The 19,346-nt window shown below is 35.5% G+C and overlaps 2 protein-coding genes across 2 annotated transcripts; one reads left to right on the top strand and one right to left on the bottom strand.

Annotated features, from left to right (window-relative positions):
- Nucleotides 1-4,856: 4,856 nt before the first annotated feature.
- LOC146162880 (cell cycle checkpoint protein RAD1-like) lies at nucleotides 4,857-8,996 on the top strand. The gene is made up of 7 exons (XM_083384112.1): nucleotides 4,857-5,094; nucleotides 5,448-5,546; nucleotides 6,020-6,165; nucleotides 6,613-6,724; nucleotides 7,225-7,347; nucleotides 7,556-7,675; nucleotides 8,466-8,996. The coding sequence occupies exons 1-7, from the start codon at nucleotides 4,990-4,992 to the stop codon at nucleotides 8,601-8,603; spliced, it is 843 nt and encodes a 280-aa protein (XP_083240238.1). The 5' UTR covers nucleotides 4,857-4,989; the 3' UTR covers nucleotides 8,604-8,996.
- A 2,506-nt stretch (nucleotides 8,997-11,502) lies between these two features.
- Nucleotides 11,503-18,504, bottom strand: LOC146162879 (uromodulin-like). The gene is made up of 8 exons (XM_083385324.1): nucleotides 18,354-18,504; nucleotides 17,324-17,520; nucleotides 16,449-16,594; nucleotides 15,012-15,137; nucleotides 14,429-14,557; nucleotides 13,708-13,864; nucleotides 13,042-13,231; nucleotides 11,503-11,705 (listed from the first exon to the last, which is right to left on the bottom strand). The coding sequence occupies exons 1-8, from the start codon at nucleotides 18,502-18,504 to the stop codon at nucleotides 11,503-11,505; spliced, it is 1,299 nt and encodes a 432-aa protein (XP_083241450.1).
- Nucleotides 18,505-19,346: the final 842 nt, after the last annotated feature.

Genomic DNA, 19,346 nt, shown 5'->3' with positions numbered 1-19,346 from the left:
GCGCAAGTCTCAAGCATCAAGGCCTTCCGCTGGTTCGGCGGGAATCCAAAGCCTCGTTTCCCCGCAGAATGAGAATGCCTACTCGATGGCAGAACAAGGCCCGGTGTTGGGCGTTCAACTTACCGGCGAAGCAACCTACAGCAGCATTCCAGCGCCCAACGACCAACCTTCCACTTCTGCAGCTGTCCACTACTCGGCGAGTCAAGACCAAGTTCAAATCGCACCGACAGATAATGACCAATACGCCCAAATTAAAACAACAGACGTCTATAGTGACGTCAACAAACCAAACAATTCAACAGACGTCTACAGTGTCGTCAACAAACCAAACAATACAACAGACGTCTATGGTGTCGTCAACAAACCAAACAATACAACAGACGTCTACAGTGTCGTCAACAAAGACTTAAAGAAGGAGCAAATAAATTAGTCAAGGCCAGTTTTAGAAAAAGGCAAAAAGTCAATTATAATCTTTCTAAAAAATATGGATTACTTAAATCCACTGTAAATAAATTGCCTTGTAGAAAGATATAAAACAAACTTTTTTCCGGAACACACTTAGTTTGGTCTTTGCACGAAAATATGTAAATTTGGCAAACTTGTTATGTAATGAATGAAACGGATTAAAACAAAGAAAAAACATAAGTTTGCAAAACTTAAACGGGAAGTAACGAGCTTGTAAAAGCTGGTTATTTTGAAGTGATTGTTGTTAATTAGAGCATATAATAAGGAGCTTTAGTATTGAATGGTATTGTTTTTTAAGATAAATGAAAAGTTCAGACAACTCTATTTTCTAATCCGTTTAAATAAGCTGACATTCTTTGTGTAAAAGTTTAAACCCACTTGAGAAATGCATATTCCAACATTTCAGTATAAATGCACTTTAATCTGTATACTTTGTTTGTGTAATCATTGTAATGTATATGTATGAATGATGTTCAATTTCGTATGTTGGTCATTTCTTTTAACAAATATCCAGACACGCACATTTTGTTCGTTCTTGTATATGAATTGTGTTTTAATAAATTGCACATAGACAAGCTACTGATGCCTTTAAGCTAGAGACAGGCAAACTGCAGGAAGTAGCTACGCCAGTTTCTCTTCGATAAGGGAAATTCTAATTGTTCCAATCCTTTGAACGTTGATGGGAGCTTATTTTAGGCAACTAAGAACAACGAAAGTATGACGTCACATTGCGACTAGGGATGTCAAATACTTTGTGTTTTATCCCCGATACACAGTGTTGTAATGTTTTAAGTCAATGGCTTGCATTTTTAAGAGCATTTCTTACTTTTCTTACTGTTTTCAAATGACATGACCCGTGTTTTATCCCGACCCTAACCGTTTAAGCAAAAAAGTATCGCGATACAATCGGATAGCTAATAGTGACATTACTCTGGTCGACTAAGCAAATTTATTAAAATTGATAAGTTTCAAATTGATAACTAGCATCATTTTAAAGCTATTATGCCGAAAAGTTGTCTTAACATTAGGAAACGTATCATTTTCGTAATGTAGTGTTTTCTCAAAAGTTTACAAAGAAAACTCAAAACATGGCTGGAACGCACAAATTAATTCAGTATCGGATCGGCACCGATACCACCCTAGTATCGAACGATTCCCGATACTACCTCTTGACAGGGGGTCGTCGATCCGATATTATCGGACATCCCTAGTTGTGGTGTTACGTCACAAAAGTAATAAATAAAGGTTATGAGTATACTGTTCCTCCTTAAAATGCTAACCCGGCGCAAAGACAATTTGTGCTGAATATTTATGTTTGGTTGGTCTGCATTAAGCCCTCTTAGACATTTGAGTTGTCATATAGTTAGTTAATGCAATAAATTATATAAGCTGTAGTGGCGCTGGTCAAGAATCCTACCACTTTTTTTGTCCGGGGGTTTAAATTGCTACCAATATTTTAGTTGGTTGCGAGTTAGCGTTTGGGTTCGTGTGGGTTAAGTGTTATTATTATATTTATTCTCCAATATTTATTTGTTTCTTGCAATTCCATTTTTTGACAACTCGTTTGGTTACCGGTACTGTAAAAAAGTGGTAGCGGATTCTAGACCAGGGTCCTAGATCAGGGATGGCGAACCGCTGACTTGCGGGTCACGAAGCGACCCACCATACATTTTTAATGACGCACTTGTCCAGTGGCTTGGCCAGCCAAAATTTTTTTTGGGGAGGGGGCAAAAACTTTGAACTTTTTGCTTAGCTTTTGTCATTGTATCAACTGCAGTAACAAACACAAATAACAATGTTAGCAAACAGTTTCGAGCAGCAACTGACTGAGTGTTAACGGAATACTCAAAAAACATTCAAAGAGCAAAAACTTTCTAAAAGTAGTAAAACTACATTAATGTTATAGCAAACGTAATATTAACTACATCGTTTGTGACGCAACAGTGCGTGACAATTAAAGGTGTGACATGCCTATGATCGACTGTTGTGGTTCTGCTCACAAATGCTAAAAAATCATAAATGCTTATTAAGATAGGCTACTCCAATACACTTGTCTCTCTAAAAATACCGAAATGTTATCCACCATTTTCAGAAATAAATAATGTAAAAAAACAATTCCTCGTTAGATAGCACTATATAAATCAGGGCTGTCCAATCTGTGGGTCGTGCCAAAGGTGTTTTAGTGGTGACGAGTAAGCCTACATTAACTGCACTTCAACGCCTGCAGAAACGCCGACAACTAAGCATTTTGTTTATCGCTGTAAAACGTGTAGGGTGGCGATCCTTAAGGTAAATTAAGAGCTCGCAGACTAAAAGTTCTGAACCCTAAATAAACCATGTTAAAAAGCTTTTGGCTGAACTCCTGTATTCCATAAAAAATGCTGCAGCATTTGTTAACTATTTAGATTCTTAATATTCGTGGGAATCCGAATTTGGAAACCGTCGAAAAAACTTGAATTACTAACCCGAATAATAACACTTAAAACGAGCCAACAGCAAAGTTTCGCATAAAACTAGCATATAATTAAATATAGGACCGAGTATTGAAAAGGTCGCCTTCCCTGTCCTTTATTGTTACCCAAAAAGCCGCAACAAAATGTTTAGTATCGTTTTATAAACTTACTGAACACCTTTTTTGCTGTTTCGCCATACTTCATTTGACGAGTACCGGTATTTTATATAATTACATTTAAACGATTGATTGTGACGTACAGTACACAAGAACACAATATCTGAAATAAATACCAAGGCCCTTTACAACAAGGAGTCGAACCGTTTGACTTTTTCTGTTTAGGTTCAGTTCGGATTCAAAGATTTTTTCGGAATCCGGTTCAGTTCCGGTTTCGGTTTTTAGCAATTTAAAAGTTCCGGTTCAGCTCCGGTTTGATCATTGTTATTTCAAATCCGGTTCAAAACGTTCCGGTTCGGAAACAATATAAGTTGCGTTTAATCTAAAAATGTGGGTCAATTAATGTTAAGAATAAGTTGTAACGAGTTAAAAAAATCAACTCGTTATTGAAATATCTAAAAACTAAAAAAATCAACGTATTATTTAATCAATATTTTTATAAAATTTCTAACATGTCATAACTGGACTCTATGAAATACAAGTCGTGACGTCATGCTGGAGTGAACCGCTTTTTTGACAGATTCAAGTACGGCTAAGGTTTAAGGTTCTTTTTAAATATGCGATTCAGTTCCGGTTTGGTTCCTTAAAATCTTACAAAATACGGTTCAGGTTCGGTTACGGTTCGAAAAAAATTGCCCCAAAACCGGTTCATAAAGGTCCGGTTCGGTTTTGGTTCGACTCCCTGCTTTACAATGTGAATTTAAATAAACAAAACTGTATTAACAACAAGTCAACGTTTAAAATACAAATGATAAATTAAGCTCATAATTTATTAAAGCCACGTTTATATCCAGGGTATGTTTTTATTTAACCCCCTGTAAATATCTTATGAATCTGTCATATTCATGGTTTTTTATCGCGATTTGGAATTTAGAATATTGGCTTTTGTGTTGATGACCAAAGCCTTGTAGTTTAACTTTTTTCTTTTAAGTTTTAATTCCTAAGTCGTTGTTATTTTAACCGCTAGATTTAGTTGATATAACTGGAAACCCCCCTTTCACGTGCTCTTTTTACCTGTCTAAAAAGTTTTTTCCCTCTTAATCAATGATCCTCTCCCCTTAAGCAAAAATCATACTTCCATTGTCTACCAGTCTGTTGGCCAGTCACTGTCAGTAAGACAAATTGGCGCTCTTTTACTTATGTACGTGAAAATTAATAAAAAAAAAACTTTCTTCAAATGCCGCATACCACAACGCATATTGTTTGGGTTAGGGTGCGGGTTAGCGTTTGGTTGAGGGTGGGTCAAGTTATTATTAATAATAAACATAATATTACTTGACCCACCCTAACCCAAACAATATGCGTTGTAGTATGTGGTATTATTTTGTTTTGTTTTTTGCATAACTATTCACGTACATAAGTGAAAGAGCGCCGATATATTTGCTGATGACACACCATCACAACATTAAATAAATTGTAAGTGGCTATTTGCCCGGATCGCCCATTTAATGATTATATACATTATTTTGGGGAGTGAGCTGGACTCGGTGGGTTCGTGTGGCGCAGAAGGGCGGGATATCTAGAAATAGTTTTTGTTTTGTTTTGTTTTCAAAATGTAATAGTATATTTTTTCTGAATGTTAAAGTCAATAATCCTGCAGTTATTTTTGTCAGAGTGAAAACTTTGGATATAGCATGGGAATTTTTTAGGAACTCAAAATCTCTTGGCTGTTATACAGTTACTTCTGAAATATGCCCAATAGAAAGTAAAATGACACAGAAAATTGTGCAACTTGACTGATTTACAGCAATTACCGCAAAAGGCGACGCTGCAGCTTTGTGTGCAACAGTAGACCAAACTTTCCAATCTGGTAAACCCCAATGCTCTGTATGTTGAAACTTGTTTTTTGGGGGTTGTTATTTAGGTAAATTGTAACATTGTAGTACCGCCTTATTATGACGCTACAAAGTCAGAATGAAGAGGATAATTACGCTCTTTGTGCTAGCATTGACAATGCAAGGAACATTTCACACATATTGAAAGCTGTGCACTTTAAAGAGGTTAGTGTTTATAACCTGCAGGTAGCTTGAATCAGAATCCAAATAGGTTACCGTCGACATCATATTTAGTAAGACGTTTTTATATGTAATATATTTGTATCATCATCATTTAACATTGAAATACGGTGGATATTTAGCCATTTTAAAGAGGTGTATATTCCATTCACTCACAATCCATGGTTGAAAAATATCTACCACCTGCTATTCCACCTTTACGATTTTACAATTTACAGTTTGCGGCGTTATATCTGACTCTGCCGATTTCATAGTCTGATTCCACAGCTCTGGTGGCAACAAGTGAATATGGCATTAAAAACAAGTTCTGTTATTATGTAGTTTTTGTCCTGTTACAGATTGCCACTGTCTTTGCAACAGAAAATGGATTAAAAGTTACAGTGGAAGATTCAAAATGCATTCAAGCAAATGCTTTTATCCAGCAGCAAGTTTTCCAGGTTACCTACTTAAGTTACTTTTAACATTACTTAGAATAACGTTGAATTATCCTTAAACCACAACTGGTAAAATTTACATTCTATACAATGGTGTAGTATAGTCATGTCCGATGCTTTTAATTACCCATACCTGCTATTTCGAAGAAAAACATCGCGATCTGATCTCAAATGACATTATTAACTCCAGTTGTTAATCTACTATTTTTTGAAAAATTTAGCTTATAAAGTGGCATAGCTACATTAAATCAAACCATAAAATATGAGCAAAAACATTAATTCAAATGTTTTTCTTTGGTTTCGCTTTTGCAGACTTTTTGTCACCTTACTAGTAAGTCTAAACTTGTTTTAAAACTGTATTTGAACATGAAAAACAATGCAAATATTTGGTAAAACACTATTATTTGTGTTAGTATGAGTTTTTCTGTTTGTGGTTAAAAGCAGCTCAAAATGATAGACACATTTTGGGTGTTTAGGAGTATTCTATTCGTGAAGATTCGCTCACGTTTCGTATAAACCTTGACATCTTACAAGAATGTCTGAACATATTCGGAAGTAGCGCTCCATCATCTACAACTTTAAGGATGATGTACAATGGTTACGGAACACCACTCGTTTTAACGTACTTGAGTTTATATTGACTGGTTTGTTCTATTGATGTTATATGTGATTCATTAAAATCCCACGTATTGGAACTAATTTTTAGCTCAATAATCTATAATATCTTTGGCCATAAGAAATGCCTATTGACACTAGTGTGGTTACTTCATACCTTTATGTACAGGGTTGCCACAAGTCTTTGGATCTTTAAAAGTATAGAATAAAACAGATTTTACACTATTTATAATAGTGTTGACCATGGCAATTATACTGTTTCTTTTTTAATTATAATCAAAACACATAAAATGATTCACTTTCAGGTTTTAAGAACCTATAAATTTTCTTTCAAAAGAAAATAAATGTCTTTGAATTTAAATTCATGGCGGAACATTTAGTTTCCTGAAAAGTTTAGTGCGTTGGAAGTTTTAAACTACTGTTAACCCATGTATCTATATTATTTACTCCATAGATTGGAAGAAGACGGGGTTATAACGGATTGCAGCATCAAAACCCAAGAACCCGAACAAACATTGGACTTCGAGTTTTCTGCAGGGAACGTCGTCAATAAAGTAATCATGAAGGTAAAGTTCAAAATTGCGAGATAAGGTAAATTCTTTAGACTTTTTTGGTGAGTCATTTCAGTAATGATGTGCCATAACACTACTTTGAATATGACAGAAAAGTCCATTTGCTTCAATTAAAGCCTTTATCACCATTTACATGCAAGGGCAACGAGATAACTTGTTTATAGACGCTAAAACCAGGGGTTCTTAAACCTTTTTTACTGCGTATCCCCAACATTTTTGGGAACTCACCCGGACCACAAAAGCCAAAAAAAATTAAAAAATGACGTCACAATACAAATAGACTTTCAAAAAATGTGAAAGTACATTTAGTGCAAAACCGTTCAAGTTTTATTTAAACTGTTTTGTTTGATAAATTGATTGCTTCTTAACTATACACTAATATTTCAATTAGGCCTTTTTTCATGGAGCCCTTAAAACTACTTCACGGACCCCCAAAGGGCCCATGGACCCCAGTTTAAGGACCCCTGCATTAAACCCAGACTCTTTTTTTTAAGGCTGAATGTTTAAAGGAAGCGTTTAATGAGCTGGATAACACAAGTGAAGTCCTCCAGATCACGATGTCACCCGATGCTCCATTCTTTAGACTCGCAACGTTCGGCCTTCTTGGCCAATCTCATGTAAGTGGTAATGAGTGTGTTAATCGTATTTTAAAACCTAAAGGGCAGTAAATAGTTACTAAATCATCTGTAACGACTCATTGCTGACTATTGCTCTACGACGGCGTCTATTTATAGAATAGCTTATTTATTCACGTTTTGCCCCAGGGATGCTGAGTCGGATAAAATCAACGAGGCCGTGTAAAACCTAAACCTTTTGTTTTAACAGAACGACGTACCCAAGGACTCGAGTATGATTGAGTACTTCGAATGTGGACAAACTCAATCCAACAAATACAGGTTGAACCTCCTTAAACCTTCAGTCAGGGCCGTGAATCTCGCAAGCAAGGTGAGTTGAAAGGAAAATATTTAATATTTTATTTAAAATAGGTTCTTCTGTCATATATTTCTTTAACCAACGTTTCGACTTACTATACGGCAAGCCTTCGTCACGGACATATAGCCAACAGGACACAAAATAAAATGACGCAAAGAAACAAATATTTAAGTAAGCAGTATAACAAAATTCATTATTATTATAAATATTTTAAGTCTGTAAAACAACAGGGATGTTTTCACCTAAGCAGATGTGTTCACCACATGATAAAATGGGTTTACTCTTTAAAAACTACTGAGGATTTACTCACCCAACCCAAAAAATACTTATTGTCTTAAAACTGCATCCACCCTCGAAAAGATTTAACCGCTTAGCGTATATAGATTTCCAAACAATATTACGCGTTCATCTTCTTAAAAAGGAATTCATGTTTATTTCGGTACATTACCTTAAGGAAAAATGTTCAACCACAAATATTTTGCCCAATTAAACGGTTTTACCATTTAAACATGTTACTTGGTCAAAAAGGATTTTTTTCTCAAACTTGAACCTAACAATTAAAAAAATCAACATTAACTGATGTATTATCATGTGTTTCTAAACATCTTAATAAGCATGATGTCAATTTCCTCGACTTATTTGGGTTTGAGTTTAATTTTTAAGCTGCAAAGCTTTGTATTTTAGGTTATTAACCCTAAATATTATTTAGCATTTAAAGGCTTCGAATTTTACCCAACAAAATTATATAAAAAAATAATACATTCTCCCCTTTAAAATAATCTTCTTAACTTTTTATTCCAAGGTTTGCATTCGGATGGACCACCGTGGCTTCCTGTCGCTCCAATACATGATCAAGAACGAGAGTTCGCAAGTTTGTTTCGTCGAGTATTATTGTTGCCCTGATGAGGAGTTTGAAGAAGATGAGGAACCGGAGATGTGAGGAACAATCGAATTCTTCGGAACAATCAAATTATTCTCAGGAACAATGGAATTCTTCTCAGGAACAATTGACTTACTCCCCTGAACAATTGATTTCTTCAGAACAATGGATTTTCTCCGAGAAACAATCAACTCCTTCTTGGGGGCAATCGATACTTCAAAGGAACAATTGGTTTCTTGTTCCTCTCAGAAATCATTGACTTCTCCCGAGATCAACAACCGGATATCTAAAAGAGGAACAATAGATCTTCTTCTAAACAATATTTATCTTGTTTTGAGGAACAATCAATAACTAACGTTGCGAAGGTTTCTATTCATTTTCTACTGTTGAAAATGAATAAAGATTTATAAGAGACGTTCACAAAATGCTGCCTTCTTCTGTATGGGCTTTCATATTTTTTTATGTCTAACTACAACTTTCAACCATTATGCTCCAAAGTTTCAATCATATTATCAAGTTTTGTGCAAGATTTTATATTGTTGTTTGTTTACACTGTTTTTTTATAATTAAAAATATAAAAATTGAAGTACTTAAATCCACTTCTGATATCGTCCATGTTGATTTCGGAATAAGCCATATAGTCCAGATGTTTGCATGAAAGGTTGATCGCTACAGGCGTTAGCCATTTGCCAGACAAATTGTGAATTGTTGATTAACTCGACCTTTTTAGCTTTGATATTCATTGCTAACCTGCATTACAGATATAAAAGATACACGCACAATGCATTCAAGCAACGGTTATGAAAATTGGAACATCTGTTTAGTGGCTGGAAAGGTGCCCAGGTATATAGTCTATGCCAGATGTGGGCAAATGTATTTAATGGAAGAGCCATTTGCAGAAAATACAAGAACCAAAGAGCCTCAAAATTATTTTAATACAAAAACGGTAAATAATGCAAGGCCAGTCGCAAGAATAACAGAATTGTTATAATTTATAACAAAACGGTAATAATCAACACAATAATAATAACGGTAATAGCAAAATAACACGCACAATATTCATTAATATCAATCTTTTGTTAACTAACTCTTCGGACTCTATGTCTAGTGTTATGTCATAAACGAAATCTGGCCTAAATAAAGAAAAGAAAAAGAGAGAAACGTTTATACACGCCACTCTTGGTAACCTTTAGATTTTTTTGAAATATTACGATCCAACTAGAAGAGCCACAAAAAACATACCGGAGAGCCGCAGTTTGCCCACCCCTGTCTATGCCCTAGGTATTTTCTATTTCAAGCTGTACAGAGAGAAACTACAACACTCCAAAGCAGATTTCTGTATTTTCGGAAACCATTGTTGCAACGTAATTTGAACCACCAGCTCGAGTACTTTCTGTTCGCGATTGGTGTCGTTGGTAAGCCCTTTGTCTACCAGTGTTGTAAACAAGTTTTTTGAAATTAATTTACCACAAGTCAAGTAATTTAGAATAAATTAAGTCCAAGTTAAGTCGTTTAAAATAAATACCAAGTCAGGCCGTATCAAGTAATAATTATAGCAAGCCAAAAAAAAAATCCAAGTCTTTGCCATAAAATTGTAGCGTTTGCGCTCCATATTGTTACCGAGTTGAAACTTCGGTCATTCAATTGAAACAGCCTGGTGGACTGTGTCGTCGCCTCGCCAGCCTGCTGTGTGTATTCATTAATTTAACAGCATATTGCTGATCGTGTTTCCGAAATTTCCTGTTTTTTGTTGCGTCGCCGAACCGCATTGTCACGATATTTAATTACCGCCAGCTGGAATGCTGTATATAAGGGATTTCATTTTATACCAAAAATAACAGTCTTGCATACTGTTCATTGTGGAGTCCAGATCGCGTACGTTATACGGAGGTAATTTATTGTATGTATGTATCGTAAGTACCTGTAAGTACTGTTTGTCGTTTGTGTAATTGCAATAAATATCTTATCATTGTGCTTAAAACCCACAAAATCAAAATGCTTCACGTGTAAAAAATAGTATAAATAAATAAATTCCAAGATACTTAAAACCAAGACTTTAAGTTCTTGAGTTAGGTGATTACCACACGGTGTCTGCAAGTTTTTGACTAATTCAAACGGAGGTGTCAGTATCCCTGCACAAAATCAGAAAAAATTAAAATCGTTAGATTTGCAAATATGTAGCGACGAACCCCTTCTTATTCAAAATCTGTCTGTCTGATAAAAAGCTCTCGCCTGCAGAGATCAACCTTTTGAACAAAAGTATGGATAACGCCTTCTTCCAAGATCAACATCAATGATATCAAAGCTGAATTCGTACAGTTGTTTTAACGCAGGAAAAGGAGAACTTATTGCTTTTAGAATAAGAATTTTCTTTCGAAGAAAATAATCGTTGTAAATCCGAATGGTGGAAAACAAAAACGGTTCTGGTTGCACATCAATCGATGAACTTAATAAAAGTTATTTTTAAGCTTTATTTTCGATCTTTGTTTTTATTGGCGATGCTTTTTATTCAATAAAGCCTCAAAGTTAGAAAAGTATAAACAAAACATATTTTATCAACGATAGAAAAGTCATATACAGTTAAACTACAAAGCACGTTGTTTAAACTGATTGTTCGTGCATATATACTACAATATGACGTCATAAAATAAATACATATAATTCGGGAAAGTAATTCCAGAAGCAAAACTTTTGCGAAACAGTTTTCAAAAGCGTGTCCAATTTGGATAAACCTGGAATTTCTTCGAATCATGATTTATAATAAATTTATCGATTATAAAGTTTCAAAGAAAGAGAACAACAAATGCAAATTAACACTGAAATAAGTTGAATATGAAAAAGAACACATCACAAACAACTACAAGTCCAGAAAAATGTCGCTTGTATCAAAACTCTTTCCTTAACAAAATAAAAAAAAACGTCGTTTCGTGAAAAACATCACAGTGAGGTCACATCAACGTCATCCTGTCGTCATGGCGACTGAGGAGGGAGGTGAGAAAGTTCCGCTGATTGCTCGAACCCCAGTGACGTCAGCCCTTCTAGATGACGTCATAACCATCTTCCTTCTTTGCTTTGATCTTCTGATGACGCAAGCGACGGTAAGTGACGTCATCAACAAAGTGGTTGCAATCAAAGCAGCGATTATGGCGTACACAGCTTCTCCTGTATGACGTAAACATGAGGAGATTGTTTACTAACACAAGACCTTTGTTGGTTTGGGGTGAAGTTGTAGGCAATAAATCATAGAATCTAACTTGGTAGTTGTTTAGTATTTTTATAGCAGCACAATTAATAAAGATGAAACTCACACTAAAAATAAGTTCTTCTAAAATAATTGTTTGTCAATAAGAAAGCTTTCTGAATCGTTTGTTGGACAAACAAATGGACTCCAGCCATAAGACCGAGATAAGAACAACGCCAACGTCATAATAAAACACAATTCGGAATAAGGCCAAAATAGGACTAATACCTAATGATATTGCTACCGTCTAAATCGGAATAAGTCATAAATCCGTCGGAATAAGACCTAAATGGTCAGAATCAGGTCTAAACAACACTTTAACTAACCCCAAACCCCACCCCTAAGTACATCACTAACTCCCCTAATAATTTCAACACTAACCCATTTTCTAACCCCACCCATTACCCACCAATAACCCCAAACAGGACCGAAAATCCGTTGCCAAAACAGCGACGCCCTGACGGCGCCGGTCAGACTATGGCGTCCAAATCTTGGCACCAAAACGTCCGATGCCAGACAGATGGCCCCCGAACGTCCCATACCCTTTACCCACAGGTTCTGGCGTTATTATGGCCATTTAGGTCTTCTTCTGATGAATTTAGGACTTATTCCGATGAATTTAGGTCTTATTGTGATGAATTTAGGACTAATTCCGACGAATTTAGGCTTTATTCGGATGAATTTAGGCCTTATTCCGATGAATTTAGGCCTTATTCCGATGAATTTAGGCCTTATTCTGATGAATTTAGGCCTTATTCTGATGAATTTAGAACTAATTCTGATGAATTTAGACCTTACTCTGACAGATTTAGGTCTTATTCAGACGATTTTGATCTTATGCTGTACGGGATATTACTGCGTATTTGGCTGTATTATGTTGTTGGTCTTAGCACTATGGTTTTATAGATTATTCTGCTTTAGGCATTTTTGCTTTTTAGGTCTTTTTGTGTGTTCCCAAACAAATATATACCAGAAGAACTTATATTTAGTATATTATGTCTGGTAGCGACAGCATATTTATTATTGAGCCTCATGTTAGATCGGTTGGTCACATATAAGTTGAAATGGGTATAATGTGGGCGTAATTTTGTTATTTAGCTGCAATAAATAATAATACATAACATGGAAAGTTTATCTAATTGGTTGCGTAACTTTAATAACTTCTGCTCGTGCAAACGTATTTCTTAAAGTAAAACTTAGTAGTTACATTTATAAACCAAATACCAAAGAGTTTGTAAACTAGAAGTTTTCACTCACGGGGAAGTCCCAGCAAGTAGCTCTTTCTCGCCCTCGTGCGGTTTGGCTGCGTTGTAATTTCCTCCGCTTGCGGCGCTCTGCCCACCGTGGGAACGTCACTTCCAGTTCTGAGAGGCCCCAGGGAAACAATGACGTTGATGACGTCACGCTTTGTACGTGACCTTGAGGTTGGGGAATCCCCGTCGCAAGTCTGTGGAGACATTTGAGAAAAAGTTTAAATTGCGTATTAGGCAAATTGGAAAACTGTTTTAGCAAAAGCATATAAAAAAAGAATTAAAAAGTTTTTAGGCACATGAAAAAATACAAAAACCTAATACGAAGAAATTCTATGATTTTCAAATGCATTTTTTGATTTCAATTCACTAATTCTTTGAACAACTTTAAGTAAACTAAATATTTTTTGGAGCATAATGGCTGGTCGTTGTAGTAAGACGTTGTAAGAATATCAAAGCCCATACAGAAGTAAGTAGCATTTTGAACGTTTTCAACAAATGTTTTTTAATGTGACACCTATTTTAGGGATCTTATATTTTATAAGAATAATTTAAAGAAATTTATGTCAATTCCGTGCAACATTTGCAAATACGCATTTCTTACTTTCAATCACGTAGTAAATACTTCAAAATAAAAATAACGCAAACTTTTTATTTATTACGTCACACTCACCTTGAGGCAATTCTCGAAGCAAACTTTGACGGAACAATGGAGGAATATGTTTGGGAAACCAACGAAGCGGAAAACCTTGGATTCCCACGTGGAGTGCTTGAACTCCCCGTTCGATACCATTGTGACGTCAGCACTTACAGAGTTCGGCGAGGGGCAACTGGGGGGTAAAAGTTGGTGAGGGGTCGTCACATAAATATGAGGCGGAAAATCAGGCAACTTTAGGTAAATTTTAAAGTTACGTTTCTAGACACTCAGATATTTTTTTAGAAAAATGTAAAATTGCAATTATTTGATTGATTTGACACAATTTTCTTTCGCTACTCAGGTGATTATCATTGCAACATTTAATATTTTTTTGGAAATTGCCAAGAAAGCAATATTTTGTTAAGAGGTAGATTATATTGGAATTTAAAAACAGACAAACCATCGATTTTTTAAACTAATTGTAGGGTAAAAACTTGTTAAATATTGATAATAATAGTTTTGTAAGTGTTTTTGTCTGAAAAGCCTTTAATGTCTGAAAAGCCTTAATAAGCTAACATTGAACGACCGCAGATGCCACTGTCGGGTTGTCAACCTTGCTCGGCTGTTGAAAGCTTTTATAACCCTAATTCATTTAAGTAAACTAATAGATTTCGTAAAAATTTGTCAACTAGCGAATCGTATCATAAACACAGCACTCTAAAGTAAACAATAGTAACATCTAAGTTCGATCACTTACTGATCGTTCAGCAGCTCATATACTGTTTGTTCGTTTGCTCCATCTAGCGGCTGTGGTGTTGCCCAACATCTGACCGCTTGGAGTTTCGAAGAGGCGGGTCCCTTAACGAGCTGGACTCGAACACGAATCCTTGAAGAAAATTCACATATTTTGGAATATTTTGCAGCAGTTTTATTATATTATTTATTTTTGGGTACTTTTATATGAACCGTATTATTTTGGATCATGTTTAGATATAAACTCACGATAAGTGCACTCCAAACAACACATTTAAAAAAAAGATTGCTAAAAATTTAAGACAATTTTAGCCTCAATATTTAGCGAGGTATCTTAATTTTACAAGTAAAAAGACCAAATAAAAATAAAAAACAATATATAGTTAATTGGTAAATAAGCCTTATTCAAAGTATAGCAGACTTGCTTTGATCATGCACTATTTTCATTTGGAAATAAAATTTAATTCTTAGCACTTTTTAATTTTAAATATTGCATCAAACTGCAATCAATTGAAAACCACATAACACAAACTATGACAACAACAACAACAGCCGTAAATTTACCGTATCACACGAAACCAACCAACCTGTCATCCATCTGCAGTGTGGGCGATGTTTCGTAGATGGAAGTATAGCCGGGGTCCTGGTAAAGGAACATGGCCGCCTGGAACACCCCCTGGCCCGACTGACCCCCAAGGAACTCAGTGATCGGGCTGCCAGAAAAAGTAATATGTAAAGAAATTATGTTTTAGGTGTTTTTGAATGGACTAGCTGGATTTATGCCTTGCTACGTCTTCGATATTACACAAGCGATATAACTGAATGTAAGTTTTTAAACAAAACCTTTTATGTCAGTGTTTCTCAAACTTTTTTCGCGGCCACTCAATATTAGGCGAAGTATAACAGTGAAACTTAGGCGACCCAACTCCACTCACTGATCTTTTTGTAAGTGAACAAAACAGAGGACAAATAGCGTAAATAAGTTCTTTAATGTGACAATGTCTTTGTATGGCTTCAAGAATTTTGTAAAATTCGGAGAAATTAAAAAAATTAAACTAGTGCAGTCGCCGACCCAAACCAATTTAAACGGCGACTCAGTTATGATCGCGACACTTGGGCTTGTAAACATTAATTTATCAGCACTGAAAAGAAAGAAAAATCCTAAAACAACTGCTGTTCTTTGTATGTTGAGATTAGGTAACAGTCCAGTCAGAAATTATCTTGGAGTTATCCCTGGGCCACACTAGGAATTTTGGCCTGTGCTCGGGTGTTGTTCCTTAAAACCGTTTTATTACTTGTTGTAATTGGTGGCATGACAAACGGTTTTCTTCAGTCGCAAGACTGCCACCTGATTGTCGCTAAATCAATAAAAAAACAATAAAAAAACACTAATATATGATGTGAATATGTCATGACTCAAGTGTCGTAAAACCGCCAGCATTCTGCCAGACTTGGACAACTAGATTTATTTCAGTTTTTAAAAATTAAATTAGAATTAAAATTAGAGCATTTTGTTGTTTCCATATTAGATTAGAATTAAAATTAGATTGTTTGGAGTTTTCTTAAATTGGATTAGAATTAGAATTACCGAATTGCTAAAATATGAAGTTTCAACTAGAATTTGAACTAGAATCACATTTAATTATTTACAAACAATTTAATTTAATCGCAATTTATTCTTATAAGAACAGGAATGGTAGTTATGTGTGTGCTAATTTTTATGCCTTCTAATATTTTTTAGACTGTAAAAATACATACAAGACGTTCTAACCAAAAAATTATAATTGAAATTCTGTGTTTAAGCTGAGAGACTGAAAATGCCGTTGGACAAAGTAGCATTTTTGGTAAAATCCGAATTAGATTGGAATTAGAATTAGACCATTTAAGCAATTCACAAATTAGATTAAAATTAGAATTAGCCGCATTTTGCTCTAATTCAATGAATTAGAAAACTAGAATTATCTTGTTGTCCAAGTCTGCATTCTGCCAAACTGCTAAAACCAAGCACCGTCCCTCCGACCCACCTTATGAGCGGCACAAACTGAACTCCCACCAGCAACTTCACCGGGTACACGCATTTCCATGGCAACGTGCGTCGGTACGTAGGCGTGACGTCATCGGGTGACCTCACAACCGACACGTTGTTCGAGTAGATCACGTGACTGTCGTTCTGCAAAAAACAGGGTCAATTTGGCCTAAGTTCAGTAGCATTAATAAAACTATATATTTGAGGAACCTTTTCTGAGGAGCGAAATTACGTCTACAAAGAAAATGATTTTACAATTTAGAACATTTCTTCGATGAAGGACACGTATTTTTAATTGGGGTCTGTGAGAAGGTTTAATAAGCCTTCGGAGTCGGTTAAAAACAAACCCGAGTCTGACTCAAATTTACGATTTCGTCGAGTCCCGAGTCCAGTTTGGACTCTACAGCCTGTATTCCACCCATTCACTTAATTTAAATAGGGTGGATATTCAGCGATCCACTTGTCATTTAATTCATCCCACAATACGTGGAAATTTAAATGTTATTCCACCTTTATAATTTATTGTTTGCGGTCTTATTAGTTTGGTTTGGGCAAAATAGTTTTAACCTTGTTACAGTCACAGCATCTAGTTTTATCCTTTTCTGTTATCGTATGATGACACGGTGTGATCCCGATTTCTTTTTGTGTATAACGCAATTGGCAAAATATTTAGGTTTAGAAGGTTTGTCAATTACATAAAAAAAAATATTTCATCACCCCAAAAATTAAGAGAATAGTGGCTTAAGGTTGTAGTAAGACGTGGTAAGAATATCAAAGCCCACACAGAAGTATAAAGCATTTTAAACGTTTTGAAAACGTTGATCCCTACTTCTTTGATATTCTTACTCTATAGGAATTTTTTTTTTTACTTACTACTTGGAAAGTTGTTCCACATGTGGTCAGCTGATACGCCTCAGTGCACAGGGTCACGTGACTTGTATTGAAGCGTTTTGATTGGTCGCAAGGTTGGATGAGCGACAGGGACTTGTGGTTCGTCACGTTCCAGCGATTCTTGAGCCACTTCCGACTTATTGTGACGCACATAATGCTCGCGCGACACTCGATGTCAACTGGATAAAAAATCAAATTCTATGTCAACTGGATAAAAGGAGAAAATTTCAAAAAACAGTTAGCTCATATGGATATCAGTGCTTCATAACGTCAAGGCTGCGCAGCCGGAACTGAAATCGGGACCCGAGTAAGAATTCGTCCGACGTGCGCATGCGCAGTACGAGATTTGAAACTGATATGGCAGCAAAATGTAAATTGTAAGGCGAAATAGCATATGGTGGATATTTTTCGATATTTTCCAAACAGGTGAATGAGTTATATTACTCCACTCTGAGTGAAGAGATGAATATCCACCTCATTTTAGTTACGTAAATAGTCTGTATAGTTGAAATCGCATGTTGTTCGGAGTTGGACGCAGCCCTGATAAACAGCAAATAAAAACCTTTGGTGTTGGTCAAACAATTTGGTGAGACCACTGGCGAATTTATTTATAAAGTTCAAGCTGATAAAACACATAAACCAGTTTAACGAGTGAAATAAGTTACGTTAAGCGAATGAAGCTATCGAATAAAAAATCTATCAAAATAAAAAAAATGAACTCATTTTGGATGTCAATGATTTACAAACATCATTTTAAACAGCAAAAAAAAAAGAAATACTGTGAAAACCATATAAGAATATACTGTTTTTATTTATTGTATAAAAGCGCTTGCAATATTAGAGGAAAAAACTTTGGCACGGGAAGAAGTTATAAGATAAAAATTGGCAGGTCGGCATTTAAGTTAGACACCCCTGGTTTAAACTGAAAAACTACAAATAAAATCGTTTGAAGAGTGAAATATCAACAAAATCTCGATTAAGTGAATGGAATACCGATTAGTAGGCAACCTACCGATAGATGGCGCCAAAAGCTCTCTTTCCAGTTGTCTTGTTGTGTAGTTGTCATGGTTACCGCCCACCACAACAACCTGGCCCCGAGTGGTCCGGATCAAGCAGAGCAGGGTTGCCATGGCAGCAAGCATCGTTGCTAAGGAGGACGACATGATTAGAGCGACACCGTGCGGATTTATCTATTAATCCTGCAATGATACGAAAGTGTAAAGTTACCTTTTTATTAAATTACTTAATTTTTTGGCATTTTTTATTTTAATGAAATATGAATACCAGTTTGATGTCAGTTAGGGGTCGTATTGCCCCCCGCCCCTTATCTGCTTAACGCACGCACTTGGTTTAACGTTACTGCTCAATGCAAGACCAAAAAACTAAAAAGCATAAAAGTGAAAAGTACTTTTAATCGGGCGATTTTTTTATTTATGTGACTGTGTCGCCTGAAACGTAAAATTATCGGAAAATGCCGGGTTTGTCCGATATCTAACTAAGCTTCTCAGGGAAAATTCTGTTCTAATAACCTTTGAAACCGACCCTTTTTTTTTCGATGTTAATTTTGCTTGTTTAGTAATGACGTCATTGTTATCGGATCGCGAAACTTTACTTAAAAATATCGGGTATCGGTGTAAATTAACAATTTTCAAAAATTCCTACACCTTAATATCAGACGAGTACCGATACCACCCGGCATCACGTATCGGTCCCGGTACGATATTATTGGATTTTGTTAGTTCTGGTCATTATGTGAAATTGCACTGTCATTTCAGCAAATCAAACAAAAAAAATAATAAAACATCTAAAACAACACACAATAAACAGTCTGATTGCCTACATGGAAATATAAATGTGCAATAGATTTATGCTGAACCAAATTAGTAGTGCTCTGATTCTAATATTTCTGTATTTTTAAAACTATACTAATTTTTTGAAACACTTTTTTTTAGTTTTTCAGTGTCATCAATTTTTCAGCAAAGCTGGCGAATTATAAGGCCTAACA

The sequence above is a fragment of the Ascidiella aspersa genome, chromosome 3 (assembly GCF_963924565.1).
Source record: "Ascidiella aspersa chromosome 3, kaAscAspe10.2, whole genome shotgun sequence".
In the NCBI taxonomy this organism is placed as follows: Eukaryota; Metazoa; Chordata; class Ascidiacea; order Phlebobranchia; family Ascidiidae; genus Ascidiella; species Ascidiella aspersa.
This window is presented reverse-complemented; position numbering and strand designations above follow the sequence as displayed.